We start from the raw sequence: 18,950 nt of genomic DNA on the forward strand, positions 1-18,950 counted from the left end.
CCCTCCCTTCCCTCCCTTCCCTCCTTCCTTCCTGTCGATCATGGGGCTTGAACTGTGGGCTTGGACACTGTCCCTGAGCTCTTCAGCTCAAGGCTAGCGCTCTACCACTTGAGCCACAGCACCATTTCTGGTTTTTTGGTGGTTAATTGGAGATAAGAGTCTCATAGACTTTGCTTACAGAGGCTGGCTTTGAACCACAACCCTCAAATCTTAGCCTCCTGAGTAGCTAATATTACAGGCGTGAACCATAGTTGTCCAGCTACCAACTTTCTTTAGTAATTTGGGCTTGGTTTATCTAAAATTTAACTTGGGAATTGTATACCACATATTCAGTGTGAAGATGAAAGAGGAAACTTGTGAAAATATGCAGTACAAATATTTGCTATTCTTAATATGACCCTGATTTCATCTTATAAATAAATTTGGCTTTTTAAACATACAGATGCACACATCGTGGAGTGGTCACCAGGGGGAGAGAGATACGTAGTTGTCATACTGAGTAAAATAGATATCTATCAGCTTGACACTGCGTCTATTAGTGGCACCATCACAAATGGAAAGAGGATTTCTTCTATTACCTTTCTTTCAGTAAGTCATCAGAAATCGGTGTTGAACTGTGGATATGGTCAGAATTGTTTGGACACTCTGAGTCTTTCTTTTTCTCACTCCTAGGACTCTGTCCTTGCAGTAGCTGGAGATGAAGATGCTGTAAAGTTTTTTGACTGTGATTCACTAGCGTGCCTCTGTGAATTTAAAGCTCATGAAAACAGGTATTTTTACCAGTCCCAGTGTACAAAGAGTCTTAATAAAGATTATATATATATAATAATTCTATGAAACACTATTCCTAAGAACAGTTGTAGAAATAATCAGACATGCCTAAACATATATAAACTATTTGGAGTTTAAGAAGATGGTAGAAAAAGGTTACCTTCCTGGAATTGGAATGTTGCCTTCCTGCAAAAATGGTAAAGTTGTGATTAAGGCTAGTCATTTACACTTTTTTTTTCAAACAAGTCTGTTAGACATGGAACCTAAGTCAGACATATTTGAACAAATTAAAAAACTAAACCATCTTGAGTTTTGCTCTGATCATCTTGCCCCTTTTTAGTTTCCCTTCCCATGCTAGTTTTTATCCTGCAGGAAAAAATAACATTATTGAGTTCTAACCTTTTTTTTGGGGTGTGGGGCCTGAACTCTGGAACTCTGGGCCTAGGTGCTGTCCCTCAGATCTTCAGCTCAAGGCTAGGTCTCTGCCACTTAAGCCACAGCACCACTTCCAGCTTTTTCTGCTTATGTGGTGCTGAGGAATCAAACTTAGGGCCTCCACTCTACCACTGAGCCACTTTCCCAGCCCTGAGTTCCATCTTTTAGTATTTTTTACTGTTTCTAGAGTTGAGATACCATGTCCCTAAAGAATAAGTTTTTCACTGTTATGCAATCTGAAGGGAGCCAAATCCAGTTTCCCTGAGCCTCTTTCTCTGTAATTTTAAGAAAGGTGATAATATAGAGTTCTGCTTTAATACTGCTACCTGCATATTTTCCTGTATCTCAGATAAGTTAACTTTTTCCCAAAGAATGATTATTTTAGGAAAGCTCTTAGTAAATACTCACTCCTAGTCCTGCAGTAATTCTATAGGCTTTATTTTTCCTCTCTAGTGGGAGGTAAACACATTCTAAGAAGGCCATTTCAAATGATACTGATTTTTTTTTTTTCCTGGAGCCAGTCCTGGGGCTTTAATTTAGGGCTTGGGTGTTGTTGTCCCTGTGGTTTTTTTGCTCAAAGCTACAGCTTCATTTCTGGCTTCTTGGTATGAATTGGAGAGAAGAGTCTCACAAATTTTCCTGCCTGGGCTGGCTTTGAACTGCAGTCCTCAGATCTCAGTAGCTAGGGTTATAGAGGAATGAGCTACTGGGCCTGACTCTGATCCTGATTCTTAATAATAGTTAGCCATTGTTTGTTGTTTGTTCATTCCAACAAGTGTTTGTTAAACATCCCAAGTAACCTACTGTACTAGGTAACAAAACCCAGAGAGAGTGGTTGATGATAGCAATAAATACATTTAGTAGACACTGTACCACTGAACTACATCCCCCCCCTTTTTTTTTTGGCAGTACTGGGGTTGAACCTGGAGCCCTACACTTGCTAGATAGGTACTTTGCCACTTGAGCCATGCCTCCAGCCTAGGATCAGTCTTGCTTCATCTATATCCACAGCCATTTTGTCTTTTCTCATATTATTTTAAAATAGATGTTTAGTTCTTGGAGCTTTTAAGCCTAAAGTAACATGATTTTACTTCCATTTAAGAAACTGTTAGGGGGCTTGGAAGGTGACTCAGTGGTAGAGTGCTTGCCTTGCATGCACAAGGCCCTGGGTTTGATTCCTCAGCACCACAAAAGCAGAAAAAGCTGGAAGTGGCTCTGTGGCTCAAGTGGGAGAGCACTAGCCCTGAGCTGAAGAGCTGAAGGACAACGCAAAGGCCCAGAGTTCAGGCCCCATGACCGGCAAAAAAAAAAAAAAAGAAAGAAAGAAACTGTTAGTGTACAAAAATGGAAGCCAAAAGGCCAGTTGAGCAGCCTCTCTAACCCAGAAGAAAAAAGTAACTTAGTGCTTGAGTGGTGATGCTGGAGATGAAGGAAATCCACTTCCCTCAGTGCATCTAGTACGGCTGGACTCATTTCTGTTGTCTTTCCTTACTGAACTTGCTTGAAGTGAAGGTCTTCGTTTTAAATATCTTTATTTCCTTTGAGATAACTCAATTATATTTAGTTTCTATCTTTTCAATTTATCCTATATTTGGTGAGCTATTTTACTAGTAGAGTCACCGTATTTTAAAGCATTCTTTGAGCAGTTTCGAAACAATTGAAGCACTGAAAAAGCAAGGCTGTTTAGAAGTTTTATAATCTCTCTCTTTGGAAGAAGAGGTCTTTTATGCATTCATATTTCTATCCTAGGGTAAAAGACATGTTCAGTTTTGAAATTCCAGAGCATCATGTTCTTGTGACGGCATCAAATGATGGTTTCATCAAAATGTGGGAGCTTAAGCAAGATAAGGTTGGTATCATAGCATGATAGAAATACACTTAATGCAAGCTGTGCTGTTACAAGAACTTGAATTGAATAAAGTAGACCCCTTTTTTTTTTTAGTGCTAGGTATTAAATCTAGCTCACATTTTCATAAACATTCTACGACTTAGCTATTACTCTTGCCCAAGAGGTAGAATTTTTTTTTTAAAGGACAAAGCATAGTTTTAAAAAATAAGCTTTGAAAATCTCTTCTAGGCCAGGTGCCATAGGCTCATGCTTGTAATCCTAGCTGCTCAGGAAGCTGAGATCGAAAGATTGAGGTTCAAAGGTAGCCTAGGCAGGAAAATCTGAGAGACATTTAGCTCAAGTTACCATCAAACAGCCAGAAGTGGCACTGTGGCTTAAGTGGCAGAGCACTAGTTTGAGTAAAAAGCTAAAAGAACAGCCCAGGCCTTGAGTTCAAGCCCCAATACTAGCATAGAAAAAACAACCAAAGACAGAAACACTAAGATCTCTTGCAGGAGTGATTGATATTTGTATTTTAAAGTTAGGCTTCCCACAGAGCTGCCGGGGGGGGGGGGGGGTTAGCATTTGAGATTCTGAGCTACCTGTTCTTTTAATGAGAAAAACGACTTGCTGGGTTGTTTTTGTTTTTTGTCTTTTTTTAAAAAATAAGAATTCTCTGTAAGATATGAGATTTAAAAAAAAACTGCCATTACTAAAATCAGTGTAAAAGGTGCTGACTGATGTATGGAGCTAACAGTTTTGAGCCAGATAACATGAAGATAAGTTCCCTCTGTAGTTTTTTTTGGGGGGTAGTGGGGGAAGAGTAGCGGTCCTGGGGCCTTGAACTTAGGGTCTGGGTGCTGTCTCAGAGTTTCTTTTGCTTGAAGCTAGCATTCTGCTACTTAGCCACAGCTCCATTTCTGCCTTTTTTAAGTAGTTAATTAGAGATAAAAGTTTCACTGACTTTCTTGCCAGTGCTGATTTCAAACCACGGTCCTCAGATCTCAGTTCCTTTTGAGTAGCTAGGATTATAGACATGAATGACTGGCAGCTAGCTGTCTATAATTTATTTTTTATTCTCATCAACAAGTCCGTGAATATGGGTTATTTAGTATCAGATTTGTGCAAGCTTCTTTGTTAAGCCCAGAAATGAGCAAGATGTAATCTTTGTCCTCAGAGTTCATAATTGCTAGATACTTTCTGGAAATTGGCTCTGAATAACATAGTCAAGCACAGATAGTTTCTTTTTTTTTCTTCTGGTCCTGGGGCTTGGACTCAGCCTGTATGCTGTCCTAAGCTTCTTTCACTCAAGGTGAGCACTCTACCATCTGAGCCACAGTGCCACTTCCAGCTTTTTTTGAGTAGTTTGTTAGAAATAAGGGTCTCACAGAGTTTCTTGCTTGGGCTGGCTTTAATGATCCTCAGGTCTCAGCCTCCTGAGTAGCTAGGATTACAGATGTGAGCCACTGGTGCCTGCTTAGATTGCATTTTAATATTGTATGTTACACTCAAGAAAATACAGGCATGCTTCACTTGATTGGGGGGGGTGCATTCTAAGGAATGTGTTGTTAGGTGATTGCATGAGAATATACTTAAATAAACCTAGATGGGGTAGGTTTGTGTAGCTCATGGATGCATATGGCATATAGCATTGTACATGCATGCTTGTTGACTGAAATATGACTTTGTTGTTTATGACTACAATAAGTCTTAAGGTAAAAGAAAAAAAGAGCAGTTATCCAAAATTTTTCTGTGTTAACTATAATTTTTCTCCTTCTCTTTTAGAAAACTCCCCCATCTCTACTCTGTGGAGTGAACACTAGTGCCAGGTTGACATGTCTTGGAGTGTGGTTAGACAGAGGGACAGATGCAAAAGAGAGCTTGCCTCCAGCAGCAGAGCCCTCTCCTGGTAAATGATGTTCATTATTTCAAAGTGTATAGAAAGTGTAGGGTCTTGAACTGTTTGAAGATAACTTTATCATTGGTCTGTTTATTTCACTTAAAGGAGGAAAACAGTTTCTAAATGTACTTTCCCTTGTGTTTCAGTAAGTGAAGAACAGCCCAAGATCAGCAAAAGGGTGTCTGGTGATGTGGTTCAGGAAGAAGAAACATTAAAACCTAAGTTAAAGAAATGTGGCTTAACTGGTCACAGTAAAAAACTAACAAAAGGAAATAGACTAGTGTCAACTAAGAAGAGGAAAGTGACAGAAATGTCACAAAAGCAGAGAAAAAAGAAGATATAATTGATGCAGTGGCTCCCAGATACCTCCTCTCCAAGATACTCATTTGATGAATCACCCTTTCCTAATAGTTTACTTAACCATTTTTTTTTGTCAGTCCTGGGGCTTGAACTCTGGCCCTGTGCACTGTCTCTCAGCTCTTCAGCTCAAGGCTAGCACTCTACCACTTGAGCTACAGCACCACTTTCTTAACCTTTTTTTTAACTATGGCAGAATTATTTTGAGCAGATGACATTATATGGTGTTGTGTAATTTGTTAATTGTGTACTTTTTTTTACTGTTGTACAAAGCTAATAAAATATTTTTCAAATATGGTAATTTAAATAATGCGAAATTGTGAACACATTCTTTTATTGTTGTGCAATAAATAAAACCTAGGTCTTTGTATGTGTTAGATAAGTGCTATATACTGAGCCTGTACCCCTGTCCCCGCAAACATATTTTTTTTGGAGCTAGTCCTTAGGCTTAAACTCAAAGCCTGGGCACTGTCTCAGCTTTATCTGCTCAAGGCTAGCACACTGCCATTTGAACCATAACATTACTTCCAGCTTTTTCGGTGGTTAATTGGGGAAAAGTCTGATGGACTTTCCTGAACAAACTGGCTTTGAACTGTTATCCTCAGATCTCAGCCTTCTCAGTAGCTAGGATTACAGATGTGAGCCACCAGCCACTGGCTTTGTAAGCATGTTCTTTCCCAAAGACGGATCAGCAATTCTGCTTGATATTCAAACAATTCTGCTTGAAAGCAGTGAATAGCAGGAAAATGACAGTTCCTGGTTTTTTTTCATCCTTTCAGGGCATCATAAAAGTCACTTAGCTAAGGTCTTAAGTTTAGCTTGTTGGTTATTATTTTGTCATTTCTTGGCTAGAAGAGATGCATTTTTCTTAACAGATTATTGAATGTTTTGAAAAGATTGTTTAATGTGGGGTCCCCAGGTCTGACTTAGGGCCATTAACTAAAGAGCCATCAGTCTGGGGTTTGGTTTGGTTTGATAATTGTTTTTTGCAGTTCTGGGAGTCAGACCCATTTCTTTGCAGAGATCTGGGAATGGAGTACTGCTAAACTACACTTCAGACTTAGGGGAGTGACTTGATGGCTTTCTGGTGGTTAATTGTAGATAAAAGTCTCACAGGCTTTCCTGCCCAGGCTGGCTTTGAAGACTCCTAAGGAGCTAGGATTAGAGGTGTGAGCCACCTGTGCCTGGCTGATTTTACACTTCTACCAATAGTATTTAAACGATCCAGTGTTCTTATAGGATTTTTTTGTTATTTTGGTCATCCTATTTTCTGAAAATTGTGTAGAATTGGGCCTCTTGAGAGTTTTTGTTGTTGTTGGTAGTGGGGCCTGAGCGCTGTCAGTCAGATCTTCAGCTCAAGGCTAGGGCCCCACCACTTGAGCCACAATGCCACTTTCAGCTTTTTTTTTGCTTATGTGGTTCTGAGGAATCGAACCCAGGGCCTCATGCATGTGAGGCAAACATTCTACCACTGAGCTAACTTCCCAGCCCAAATATAATTAATACAGCTGTTCAAATGATTTCATGTTGGGTGAGTTGTGGTCTGTGTTTTCATAGAATGAATTCACTTCATTCACTTGTCAAGTTTGTATGTAAGATTCCTTGGTTACCTTTTGGTGTTACTAATTTGTGTCTTTATCAGTCTTGCTAGAGCTTTGTCAATTTTATTGATGTTTTCACAGAACCAGCTCTGTGTTTCATAGATTGTTTTCTGTGTTATATTTTCTGTTTTATTGACTTTTATTCTTGTCTTTATATAATATTTCCTTCCTTCTACTTACTGTTTTTTGTTTTTGTTTTTGTTGGTTCTTCCAATGGGAGTTTGGGTTAATGATGTGAAACTTTCTTTTTTTCAATGTACTCTCATCACTGCCTTAGCAGTGATAAATCTCACTGTTGTGGGTATTTAAGACAAACTCATGCATGCTAAGCAAACACTACCATTGATCTACATCCCTAGCCTTTCACAGTTTATTTTGTCAGTCATGGGGCTTGTGAGCCTAGGCACTGTCCTTGAGCTTTTCAGCACAAGGCTAGTGCCTTACCACTTGGAGCTACAGCACTACTGAGTTTCTGGTACTTAATTGGAGATAGAGAGTTTCACAGACTTTCCTGCCCAGGCTGGCTTTGAGCCATGATCCTCAGATCTCAGACTTTTTTTGAGTAGCTAGGATTACAGATGTAAGCAACCAGTGCACAATGTCTACTCTTACATGGGTCAGTTGTCTACTTACCTACCTGTCTGTCTATCTATCAGCAATTTTGGGGTTTGAACCAAGGGCCTCATTATACATTCTACCACTTGAGCTACACCCTCAGTCCTTTTGTTTGCATTTTGGTTTTGGAAACTTTAACTTTCCCTCAGATGCCCTTGAGCTGGTGATCTTCCTGTTTATACTTCTCTAGAAACTGAAATTATAGGCATGTACTACTAGACCTGACATAAATGATCCTTTATGATACTTTGTTTAATCTCATGTCCATTTCTCACCTGACCTGACTTGTAGTTTTTCTTTTAAGAGAAATCTTGGCAACTTGGGATACATGTACATATTCAAAATAACTAGGAGAAAATGCACAAGAAACTGGAGCCAGGCAAGATAGTGCACACCTGTACCACCAGCTACTCAGGAGGCCAAATACTTAGCAAGACTTTGTTGCATTTTTTTTTAATGGATGGGAGTGGAGTCCAGTGGTACAACATGCTTAGTATGTACAATCTGAGTTCAAACTCCAAAACCAAAAAGAAAAAAATGTAAAAAATAAGTGCTAAATAATAATCCAGATGATAGAAAAATTAAACATGACAACTCTGCAAAATATGCTTCTAGTTTGTATCCTAAGTAAAGGGAAAATTGGTATTAAAGATAAAGCAAATTTGTTGAACACTAGTTGCTCTTAATCCTAGCTACACAAAAGGCTGAGATACGAGGAACACAGTTTGAAGCTAGCTCAGGAGGAAAGTCTGAACTTATCTCCAGTTAACCATTTGAAAGCTGTAAATAGAGGTGTGACTTCAGTCGTAGAGTGCTAGCTAGCCTTGTGCAAAAAATTGAAGGAGACAGTACCCAGGCCCTGTGTTCAAGCCCTGGTACTGGCACCAAAAAAGAAAAAAAGGATAGAGCAAAAAGTAAGATAACTGGTGAAGAATAAAAAGGGATTTCTTGTATTTTTACAGCTTGTCCGTAAATTTTAAATTACATTCAGGTTACAAGTTGCTAATAAAATTCTACTTAACCAAAGGGTTGAGGGTGTAGCTCAGTGGTAGAGTGCTTGCTTAATGTGTTTAAGGCCTTAGGTTTGATCCTTAACACTGAAGAACTTACTAATCATGCCTTGTAATACTTCCATTTTAACCATTTAAAAGTGTTTATACTTGGTGCTGAATTAAGCCCATGACCTGTAATGTATGCTCTACCACTGAGCTATACCCAGCCAAACATTCAGTTTTATCTATTTGTGGATATCAGGGTTTGTTTGCACTCAGCTGGTGCTCTACCACTGCAGCCATCTCTCTAGCCTAGATTTTTACTATGTTATTTTTTAGCGATGGAATGTTGTAAACTTTTCTGTCCAAACTTTTTTTTTCTTTTTGGCTCACATGTTGTTTTTTCTTTATATATGTATGTATGTGTGCATTGTAAAGATACTGTACAAATGGGTTTCAGTTACATGAGCAAGGTAATGAGTCCATTTCCTATGGAGCATCCTTTATTTTTCCCCTACATCCCTTTCCTCCCCCCCAAACTGTTCTTGAACCACAGTCCTCTGCATCTCATTCTCCTAAGTAGCTAGGATTGCAGGCAAGAGCCACCATCGCCAGGGCTCATTCATTTTTGTGACAGGATCTCACTGTGTTGCCCAGGCTGACCTTTCCTTCTGCACTCTGATCATTTTGCTTTAGGTTCCTGAGTAGCTGAGTGGACATGTGTGCACTCATCCTTTTGTCAGTCATTTTTCAAAGAGTTTTAGTTTAGTGCCTTAATCACCAGAGTTGCATGGTGATTACCACTATCTCTACAACCTTCTCCTTATCCTAGGCAGACACTCTAACTATTAGGTAACAACTTCCCTTCCCTTTCACCTAGCTTCTAGTAACCTCTGTTCTATTTTCTGTTTTTGGATTTTTCTAACCATTTCATATGGATGGATTATGCAAGATTTGTCCTCTAGAGTGTGTGTGTGTGTGTGTGTGTGTATTTTTTTTTAAATCAGCGTTGTAACAGGTTAGCACTTCTTTTTTCTTTTCTTTCTTCCTTTTTTTTTTTTTTGGTGGTTCTAGGGTTTGAACTTCGGTTATCACATCTTGGCAGGTGCTGTCCCACTTGAGCCACACCTCTAGCCAAATACTTCGTTAATTTTTTTTTTCTGGTCGTGGGGCTTGAACTCTGGGCTTGGGTGCTGTCCCTTAGCTCTTGAGCTCAAGGCAAGCACTCTAATACTTGAGCCACAGCACCACTTCCAGTTTTCTGGTGATTAATTGGAAATAAGAGTCAAGTTTCATGGGCTTTCCTGCCCAGGCTGACTTTGAACCATGATCCTCAGATGTCAGCCTCATGAGTAGCTAGGATTATAGGCGTGAGCCACCACCAACTTCATTAATTTTTCATTGTGTATGTAGTAAACTACTTTGTCTATTTACCTGTTTGAATATATGGTTGTTTTTACCTTTTGGCCATTCTGATGAGTATTTCAGTGGGTTGGTGTAAAAGTATGTTTGATGTCAGTGGATATCTGAGAATGGAGGTTTGAAGCCATCCCAGGCAGGAAAGTCTGTGAGACTTATTTCCAATTAACCACCAAAAAAAGTTTCAAGTGGAGCTGTGGCTCAAATGCTGGAGAACTAGCCTTGAGTGGCAAAGCTCAAGGACAATTCCCAGGCTCTGAATTGAAGCCCCAGGATCAACACACACACACACACACACACACACACACACACACACACACACACACACTAATAAAAAGAATATCTGATTGAGTTGCTGAAAATATACAACCAGTTGAATATATAAAGAAGAATGGAATTGTGTCACTGGAGCAGCCTCCTAGCTATTTTTCACAATGGCTACCTTCCTCTCACACTAGAAATGTATGAGAGTTCCAATTTTCCCATGTCACTGCCAACTTTTTTTTTTTCTTGAAAAAAACCAAATCACCTGTAGCCTGGGCCTTAATCTTAGCAATTCAGGAGATTCGGATCTGTAAGACTGTGGTTTGAAACCAGCCCAGAAAAGAAAAATCATTGAGATTTCATCCCCAAATAACCAGCCAAATGCTGGCCTGGGGTTGTGATTCAAGTGCCAGCCTAGCAAGCAGGCTGAACAAAGGTCACAGACTCCCTGATTTCAAGTCTCTGTACTAACACACACACACACTGTATGATAGCCATGCTTGTATTTGTGAATTAATATCTTAGTATTTCTTTTGTGTGTGCTAGTACTGGGGCTTGACCTGGGGGCCTGGGTATTGTCCCTTAAGTTTTTTCACCCTACCACTTGAGCAGCAACTATACTTCTAGCTTTTTGCTGGTTAATTGGAGTCTTAGGGATTTTTCGGCCTAGCCTGTCTTCAAACTATAATCCTCAGATCTCACCATCTTGATTATATAGGCAAGAGCCACTGGTGCCCACCTCTCTGTTTTTCATTTATATTCCCTAAAGAGTAATAATGTTGCATATCTTATGTTTGTTGGCCATGTGCGTGTCTTTTTGGAGGGAATTTCTACGTTAAGTCCTTTATAAACACCTGGTTATCTTTCTGCTGTTGAGCTACAGGAGCTCCTTACATAGTTTGAAAATTAAGCTTTTATCAGGGACATGATTTGAAACTGTTTTCTCTGTCCCATCCTTTAATGCAATTCACTTGTAAGTTGTTTGGTTTCTTTCTAACACATTTAAACAAGATAGCCTATCGTCACTGCCTTCTGCTTTGGCACTTTCTAGCCGTGGGGTGCACAGTCTAATGAAACATCTTAGTCACCTGAGCAGGAAGGACCCCCCCCCCCCCCATTGCCTAATAATGGCAGCTCATCACTGCTTACCAGCCATCTGGCACCAAACTGAATCAGTAGCTGGATGCAACTTCCGAGTCAAACTCTGGGTTTCTGACTTTTGGCTACTCAAGTGAGCAGCTGTGGCTGAGCTCGGTCGGCCTGGTGAACCCCCCACCCTGGACTCAGAGTTCTAAGCCCCAACCCAGCTGCAGCAACACAAGACTCACGTCCTCCATGCCCCGCCCTTGCTACTAGCCCTAAGTCCCGCCTCCCGGCTCCGATGCTTCTCAAGACCCCGCCCCTTTGGGGGAGCGCGAGCGCGTGCAGCCACTCCTCGCTCTAGGTCCCGTCCTAAGCCCCGCCCTGGGACGTCAATCTCTACACGACGACTCCAGGCCCCAATCCCATCGCGCCCCGGAGCGCCTTGACTCCACGCCCCAGGACTTGGAGTGCGTGCCGCGACTCCGCGCCCGAAGCCCCGCCCGCAGGCCCGCCCCTTCCCCAGGACCTGGCGCGCGTGCGCGGCCTCCGCCGCCCTGGGTCCGGACTCGGCCTCCCCTCGGCTTTGCGCTCCGTGTGCTTTGCTCCGCCCGCCCGCGCGCGCGCGCACGGCCTTCGCGAGAAGAGGCTCGGAACTTGGGGTTTGACGCTGTTTTTGCAGGTTTAGCTTTCATGCGTTGTGACCGAGGTTTCCCCGCTTTCCCCGCTCGGTGCTCCGGGCCGGGCCCAGGGCTGGGGGGGCGCGCGGGAGGGGGACGGTGCTTTTCTCCTTTGCTTTCCCCGGGTCGCGGTCGCGCGCCGCTTCCCGGGAGCAGCACGGTGTCCCCGGGGGTGCCCGTCACTCGGGCCTCCCCGGAAACGAGCGTGCTCAGGCCGGGCAGGACGGCCGTGCGCCGAGGGCAGCGCCGCCCTTCCCGAAGAAGATGGGGCTTGGCGTTGATCCTCTCGCCGGGCCTGGGCTCGCCAGGCCGGCCTTGCGCCTCCGCGCCGCGCCCCAGGCCCGGAGCGGCCATCGGACCGCGGCTTCCTGTCCCGTGCTGCCCTCCCCGCCCTTCACCCTCGCAAGAACCATGTGTTGGATGCAGAACTTGTTTTTAAACAGATGTTGAGTATTAAAGATACTCGCCTATAATCCTAGCTGTGCAGGAAGGAGGCTGAGATCTGAGGATCGTGGTTCGAAGCCAGTCTGGGCAGGATAGTCTCTTGAGACTCTTATCTCCAATGAACCACCAAAAAGCCAGCAATGGAGCCATGGCTCAAGTGGTGGAGCTCTGGCCTTGGGGGGAAAAGCCAAGACCAGTGCTCTGGCCCTGACTGAGTTCAGGTCCACACACACACACACACGTGATACTTGAACTTTTGTGACACAGATAGAACCAGCACCCCATCGTGTCCCTCAGAGAGACATTAAAAATAGTCCACTTAGCCTACCAAGGGCAAGGCCTTGAGTTCAGTCCCAGTACTGAAAAAAAAACCAACAATTGGTGGGACAGAAACAAGAGTAGTAATGAGTTGGTTAATGTTTTCATAGTGCCTTTTCAGAGCTGATGAGTGTATCTTGTTTAAAGATGCAGCGGAATTGCTTGGTATCTCTCCGCCATTTACTATGTGCTATGCTTTTTTTGCTTATGACCTCTCTGACTGTGCATCACCCCAAGAAATTGGTATTCTTGTTCTTTATCTTCAGAGTACAGTCACTGAAGGAGCCTGAGGCTTCCAGAGGGCTTGAGCTTGAACCTACTTTTCTTCTGACTGCTAGAGGGCTATGCTTTAACTGCCCCTTCTCCACAGGCCTGGTGTCATCTGTCCGGAGAGAGAGAGAGAACAATGCAGAAAGACACCGGCTCTCTGTGAGTTCATGACTCAATGGGAATGGAACAGTCTGCAGCTCCTCAATCCAAAGTTTCTTTCTGCTTCTGAGAAGGGGCTGGGCAACGTGGGATATGGGAAGGGACCATGGAACCTTTCTGGTGGGCTTTTTTCATTTGTACAGTGAGGTGGTTTGCTTGGGCCCATCAGCCATGATAGGATGGTATTTAAGGAGACTTGGTGGATGCTGACTGGGTCTTCCTGTTGCATTTTCAGAGTGCCTTTCCATTATGTTGGCTTTGGCTATGCTGCACTGGTTGCGACTGGTGGCATCGTGGGCTACGCGAAAGCAGGTACAGTTATCTAGCCACCTACAGCCTTCACCTGTCCCAGGAGAGAATGAAGCCCAAGGTCTTGAAACTCCATCTCTTTTAGCTCATTTTCCTTAGGCCCTTAACTTCAGTGCTCAGTCCTCTGGCCCTGCCTGCACTTGCCTTTGGTTATCTGATTCAGCTGAGTCAGCTCCCTGGTCTCACCTCCTTATCTGAAGATAGGCAGGGGTGGCAGTAGATTGTTATTATCATTGGCTGCCATTTGTAATTCTTGGCCCCAGAGTTGGTATCTTCGTTTTTTACATAGAAAAAAAAAAAGTAGTTTAGTCTTTACTGTTTTTTTCTCCCCCTTTTCTGGTGCTGTGGATGGAACCCAGATCCTCTTGCAGGCCAGGCATGCACTCTGCCATTAAGCTACACCCCAGCCCCTCCTGTACTCTTATTTTGAATGTAGGTAAGGAGTTCCAGTGAAGGTGCCCATTTCTGCACTGCCTTGCCTGCATGTGCACATCAACACACACTGTACTTTCTACTCTCACAGTCTGTTTAAAGCAATGGCCCTGTTTCCCTCTCTTTTGGTGGTTTGCCTGAAGTCCTCCTTGTGGCACAATTCAGCCCCTGATGGATTGATTGAGAATAGTTAAGAACAAGCCAGACCATAGTTCCCCTAAGGAGCCAGAGTTTTTCTCAGGTGGAAGTACCTTGCCCTGTATACCTATTTGGGAAGAGATTGATGGGGTGCTATGACCCTGACTTTTTCTGGTAGAATAACAAAACTCCCCCAAACATTTTCCTGCTTGAGGAGGCCTTTGTTAAGAACTGAGTGAAGAGACTTTGTCTCTGCTGTGTTTTTCTTCAGGGCAGGGGAGCCTCGGGGATTTGTACATGAGTATGGCATTATCACATCCGTGTGTGTGCATGCTTGCTTCTAGGTAGTGTGCCATCCCTGGTTGCTGGACTCTTCTTTGGGGGCTTAGCAGGCCTTGGTGCTTACCAGTTGTCTCAGGATCCCAGGAATGTGTGGGTTTTTCTAGGTACGTCTGGTCACCTTGGGGTGGTTCTGTCTGCATAATCTGTTTGCCTGGTTTGGTGGGGGGGCATTTTTCACTGACTGGTCTCATTGCTTCTGCCAAAAAGTCTAGGGAAACTTTACTATGGGGAATCTTGCTGCTGTCTGTTTAGAATGTGGAAAGATTTAAAACAGGTGCAGGGCAAACACGTGTCTCAAGAAGACCATTGAAGTTTCTTTTGATTTTTTTTGTTTTTGTTTTTGACTGCACTTGGTCAAAACCCTAACTAAGGCAGGCTTACTGTAGCTCATGCTTTGATTGGTATCCAGCAGGAGAAGCATGAGGTAAAAGAAATAGCATCTACAGGCATGTAAAAAACCTATGCCTTGGAAAAGGAGAGAGTGTTTATGGCTGAAGTGTGGGGTTTGCAGGAGAGTGGTGAGGAGGGAGGCCTGATCGGTGGCCTGGGCTTGCAGGGCCTCACACAGCCTGTGTTTGTAACTAGTCCCACAGAGTTTGGCAGCGAAGAGGCTCTCCTCGCCTCCCCCACCTCAGAAGGAACAGGAAGTACAGGGTGGAGGCGGGTCTTACTCATAGGCTTTCTCACTCAGCTTCCCTTGTGTATAAGGTGTTGTGACTTTTGACCTCTGCCTTCTTCATCAGCTACATCTGGGACCTTGGCTGGCATCATGGGAATGCGATTCTACAACTCCGGGAAATTCATGCCTGCGGGTTTAATCGCAGGTGCCAGGTACTTTTCGTTTTCTCTCTTAATCAGGAGAAAAGTTATTGTCTAAGATAGTTTATGCATTCAAAATTTACTTGCTTTGCTATGTCTGATCCTAGAATCAGTTTATATGAACTTAATTACAATCAGTTGTGAAGTTAGGCCCAAATGGCCTAAGATTTCATTCTTCATGGATGTGGTTTTATTCTCACTTGCTCACTGGTCCGTCACAGGAGCTTCAGGGCAAACCTTGTCTGTGGCACTGTGACTCTCATCCTGGACTCCGTGTTAACTTCTTAAATGTCCTTTGTTAAAAGAACTTTGATCGAATCTTTGTAAAACCCAAAGCAAGTTGTTTTCAATGTACTAATTCCTAAGTACAATAAAGGCATCCTACAAGCCAGGCACCGATGGCTCAGACCCGTAATCCTAGCTACTCAAGAGGCTGAGATCTGAGGATTGTGGTTTGAATCCAGCCAAGAAGTCCATGAAACTCTTACCTCCAATTAACCATAAAAAGCTGGAAGTAGTGGCGTGCTAGACTTCTGCACAAAAGCTCAGGGACAGCACCCAAGCCTAGGACTGACCCAAAGAAAGAAAAAAGACATCCAGAGACAGAAGAATATTTAAAGTGTTTCCAAAACATGACCTATCCACAGCTGCAGTTAGACTGTTAGTCATAATTATTCTACTTGTAGTGAAAGACTCATTGTAGACCAAGGTCAGGAGCAATCAGCTGGGAGGCTGAGGATGCATAGTTAGCTAGCTGCGATCCAGAGAGGCCCTGATCTCCCTCAGTTCCTCATCTCTCCATCACTGGCATTGGACCAGGAAGCCCCTATGGTGTGTTAAGACTTGGCATGAGTCTCTCTTGGTTCCTGTAGGAATTCTTTCTTTCTTGTTTTATTTTTTTCTTTCTTTCTTTTTTTTTTGGTCTGTCATGGGGTTTGAACTCCAGGCGCTGTTTTTTTTTTTTTTTTTTTGTCAGTCATGGGGCTTGAACTCTGGGCCTGGGCGCTGTCCCTCAGCTCTTCAGCTCAAGGCGAGCGCTCTACTACTTGAGCTACAGCACCACTTCCGGTTTTCTGGTGGTTTATTGGAGACAGGAGTCTCACGGTCTCTCCTGCCCGGGCTGGCTTTGAACCGCGATCCTCAGATCTCAGCCTCCTGAGTAGCTAGGATTACAGGCGTGAGCCACCAGCGCCCGTTTCTGAGCTCTTCAGCTCAAGGTGAGTGCTCTACTGCTTGAGCCACAGCGCCATTTCCAGGTTTTTGTACTTTCCTGCCTGAGCTGGCTTTGAACTTCGATCCTCAGATCTCAGCCTCCCGAGTAGCTAGGATTACAGGTGTGAGTGCCCAGTGGATTGTTATCTTTCTTGAGACCTCCCTTCCTATGCAGTTATGAAGGGCCTGCAGAGTCCTGGTCTCTTAAAAAAAAAAGTCACTTTGCTATCTTGTTTCCTCATGTTTTTGTTTGTGTTTCTTTTGAACAGTTTGCTGATGGTGGCCAAACTTGGAATTAACATGTTGAGTAAACCCCATCCATAATAATCACATCCCAGCTTGGTTGGCCTCAGGAAGAATTGAAACTCTCTAAACTTCCACTGTTTTCAATGTACTAGGAGAATGAAGTGCAGCCCACCTATTCTGACCTTTTACCTTTTAAGCAGATCACAGAAAGAAATTACACTGACCCTAGTGGTGAAGAAGTGGACATTGACCTCTGTAGCTCTTCATGGGGGCAGGCATCTGAACCCCAAAGTTTGAGGATGCCTTATAAGATTCTTATATGTTTCATCTGTTATGATGTCCTATTTCTGTATCAGCAGATAAAAATCTTGGGGTAGAATGAGATGTGTCTGCACACTGGGGCACTAAAGCAGCACAGGCTGCTCAGTGAAAACACAAATCTCATGAGAGGTTAATGTTGTATATTCTCTTGAGGCTCATCTAGAGCACAGCCCTGCTTTGGTTAAAATAGCAATGGAAATAAAGTTTACCATGACAATGTATCCTGTGGTGCCTTCTTTGCCAGTGGTATAGGAGTTTCACACAAGAGGTGGGTAGCAGAATGATACAGGAATGTCAAAAGTGTCTTTAGTTTTCCATTTAGAAATTGCAACATTTACGGATCAACACAGTTATGATTTGACTTTATGTAGCCTGGAAGCTTACTTTAGAAAAATGCCCTGGAGGGTTTCTGAGATAGGTCTTACAGAGAAAAAGATGACCTGGGTCATGTGTCGATGTGAGGCTGAAGCCTTATAACTGGATGCTGGTGCATTCTTTCACTTTTTCAGCACTGGGAATTAACTCAGTTTGGAGCCCTTGTTTTAGTTTCAACAGGAAACAAATTTGCTTCTGTATTATATTGAATTGAGAGTGTAATTCAGGCACTTACTTAGTTTTGCTTAAGCCTCTTGAAAGCAATCCTAGTTTTTCCAGTCCCTTTACCCTCTCCAGTACCCAAGATCTTGAGCTTGCTATGCAAGTTTTCAACTCTCGAGCAAAGTCTCCAGTCTCATTTTGCTTCTTAGTTATACACAATCATGCTAACTTTTGCTCAAGCTGGCCTGGAGCCAAGATCCTCCAAATGATAGGTGTGTTCTACCACACCTAGTTTTCATCCCTTTTTATATCACGTGGCTTTGAATACTTTTTTGGGGGGGAGGGGGTCTAGTCATGGGGCCTGAACTCTGGGCCTGGGCTCTGTCCCTCAGCTCTTCAGCTCAAAGCTAGTGCTCTACCACTTGAGCCGCAGCACCACTTCCAGCTTTTTTTCTTTTTGTTTATGTGGTGCTGAGGAATCGAACCCAGGGCCTCATGCATGCAAGCACTCTACCACGGAGCCACCTTCCCAGCCCTTTTTTTTTAATCAGTCTTGGGGCTTGAATTATGGGCCTGGGCACTGTCCCTGAGCTATTTGAGCCACAGTTTTCTGGTTTTCTGGTGGTTAATTAGATTTAAGAGTCATACAGACTTTCCTGCCAGGGCTAGCTTTGAACCATGATCCTCAGATTTCAACCTCCTGAGTAGTTAGGATTACAGCTGAGAGCCACCCGTCACCCAGCTTGACTATCCTTGTAACTCCTCAGACAGGATATAGCTGGAGAGGACTGTTTGTAAACTGTAAGAATACCCAGAACTCTGTGCAGGTAAGTGGGGTGTTTCAGACTGTGCTTCCATTATTATTGCAGCCAGGCTCAAAATAGGAGTCTGGATAGGCACATTACAGCACTGGCTTGTTTACCGAGACTACATCTCATCACTGCTAAAGATCTTGACTACTGTATATAGGAGAAGGTGCTTGATGGCACATAATTGCAAGTGCTTCGATAAAATCTGAACCTCCTCTATAGTTGCTGACATAATCTGTAATTATAGTGTATTGTAACAACTTCACAGCTTAAGTAATAAAGATACAATTCATCTACACATAGTTTAGTAGTATGTAGTGTTGTTTCATGCCCTGGAGAATCAGATGATTTAAGGTCTTGCCTGGCTGGCCTTTAATTCTTGAGATCAAGTGCTCTTCCTGTCTCCTTATAAGTAGCTGAGCTTACAGGTGTGTACTTTCATGCCCAGATTGAATATTACTTATGGTCCTTGAGGTTGAACCCAGAGCCTTTTATATGCTGGGTAAATGCCTCGCTGCTGAGTGACACCACCAGACAGTGCTAGGATACACCTAAGACCTGTACTTGTCAAGGGCTCTACCCCTAGGTAGCCCCAGCTAGGTTTTACATGAGTGTGAGGTAGGCAATACTGAGTAGTTTTTTTTTTTTTTTT

The 18,950-nt window shown here is 43.2% G+C and overlaps 2 protein-coding genes across 4 annotated transcripts in view; both read left to right on the forward strand.

Moving 5' to 3' along the window:
* Pak1ip1 (PAK1 interacting protein 1) overlaps positions 1-5,604 on the forward strand; it is a 10,132-nt gene extending 4,528 nt beyond the window's left edge. Inside the window, exons 3-7 of the mRNA XM_013016630.1 lie at positions 443-588; positions 673-770; positions 2,956-3,055; positions 4,820-4,943; positions 5,081-5,604. Of these exons, the coding sequence (XP_012872084.1) occupies positions 443-588; positions 673-770; positions 2,956-3,055; positions 4,820-4,943; positions 5,081-5,277 (665 nt within the window). The 3' untranslated portion in view covers positions 5,278-5,604. The remainder of the gene's footprint in view (positions 1-442; positions 589-672; positions 771-2,955; positions 3,056-4,819; positions 4,944-5,080) is intronic.
* Positions 5,605-11,798: 6,194 nt separating this feature from the next.
* On the forward strand, positions 11,799-17,172 carry Tmem14c (transmembrane protein 14C). Of its 3 annotated transcripts, none has more exons than XM_013016728.1 (6): positions 11,799-11,944; positions 13,075-13,133; positions 13,369-13,445; positions 14,357-14,458; positions 15,098-15,185; positions 16,655-17,172. In XM_013016728.1, exons 2-6 carry the CDS (start codon positions 13,111-13,113, stop codon positions 16,707-16,709), a joined length of 345 nt encoding a protein of 114 aa, XP_012872182.1. In that variant the 5' UTR covers positions 11,799-11,944; positions 13,075-13,110; the 3' UTR covers positions 16,710-17,172. The 3 variants fall into 3 exon arrangements, with proteins under 3 accessions (XP_012872182.1, XP_012872183.1, XP_012872181.1); XM_013016729.1 differs by having other exon boundaries at positions 11,799-11,915; XM_013016727.1 differs by having other exon boundaries at positions 11,800-11,944; positions 12,971-13,133.
* Positions 17,173-18,950: the final 1,778 nt, after the last annotated feature.

This window comes from Dipodomys ordii, unplaced genomic scaffold (assembly GCF_000151885.1).
Source record: "Dipodomys ordii isolate 6190 unplaced genomic scaffold, Dord_2.0 Scaffold32, whole genome shotgun sequence".
Lineage (NCBI taxonomy): Eukaryota > Metazoa > Chordata > Mammalia > Rodentia > Heteromyidae > Dipodomys > Dipodomys ordii.

Bases quoted from the DNA above. Each gene is read 5' to 3' on its own strand.
- Tmem14c (XM_013016728.1), top strand. From the start codon at position 13,111: ATGCAGAAAGACACCGGCTCTCT. The intron at 13,446-14,356 runs GTACAGTTATCT...GCTTGCTTCTAG, and splicing joins CGTGGGCTACGCGAAAGCAG to GTAGTGTGCCATCCCTGGTT. The intron at 15,186-16,654 runs GTACTTTTCGTT...TCTTTTGAACAG, and splicing joins GGTTTAATCGCAGGTGCCAG to TTTGCTGATGGTGGCCAAAC.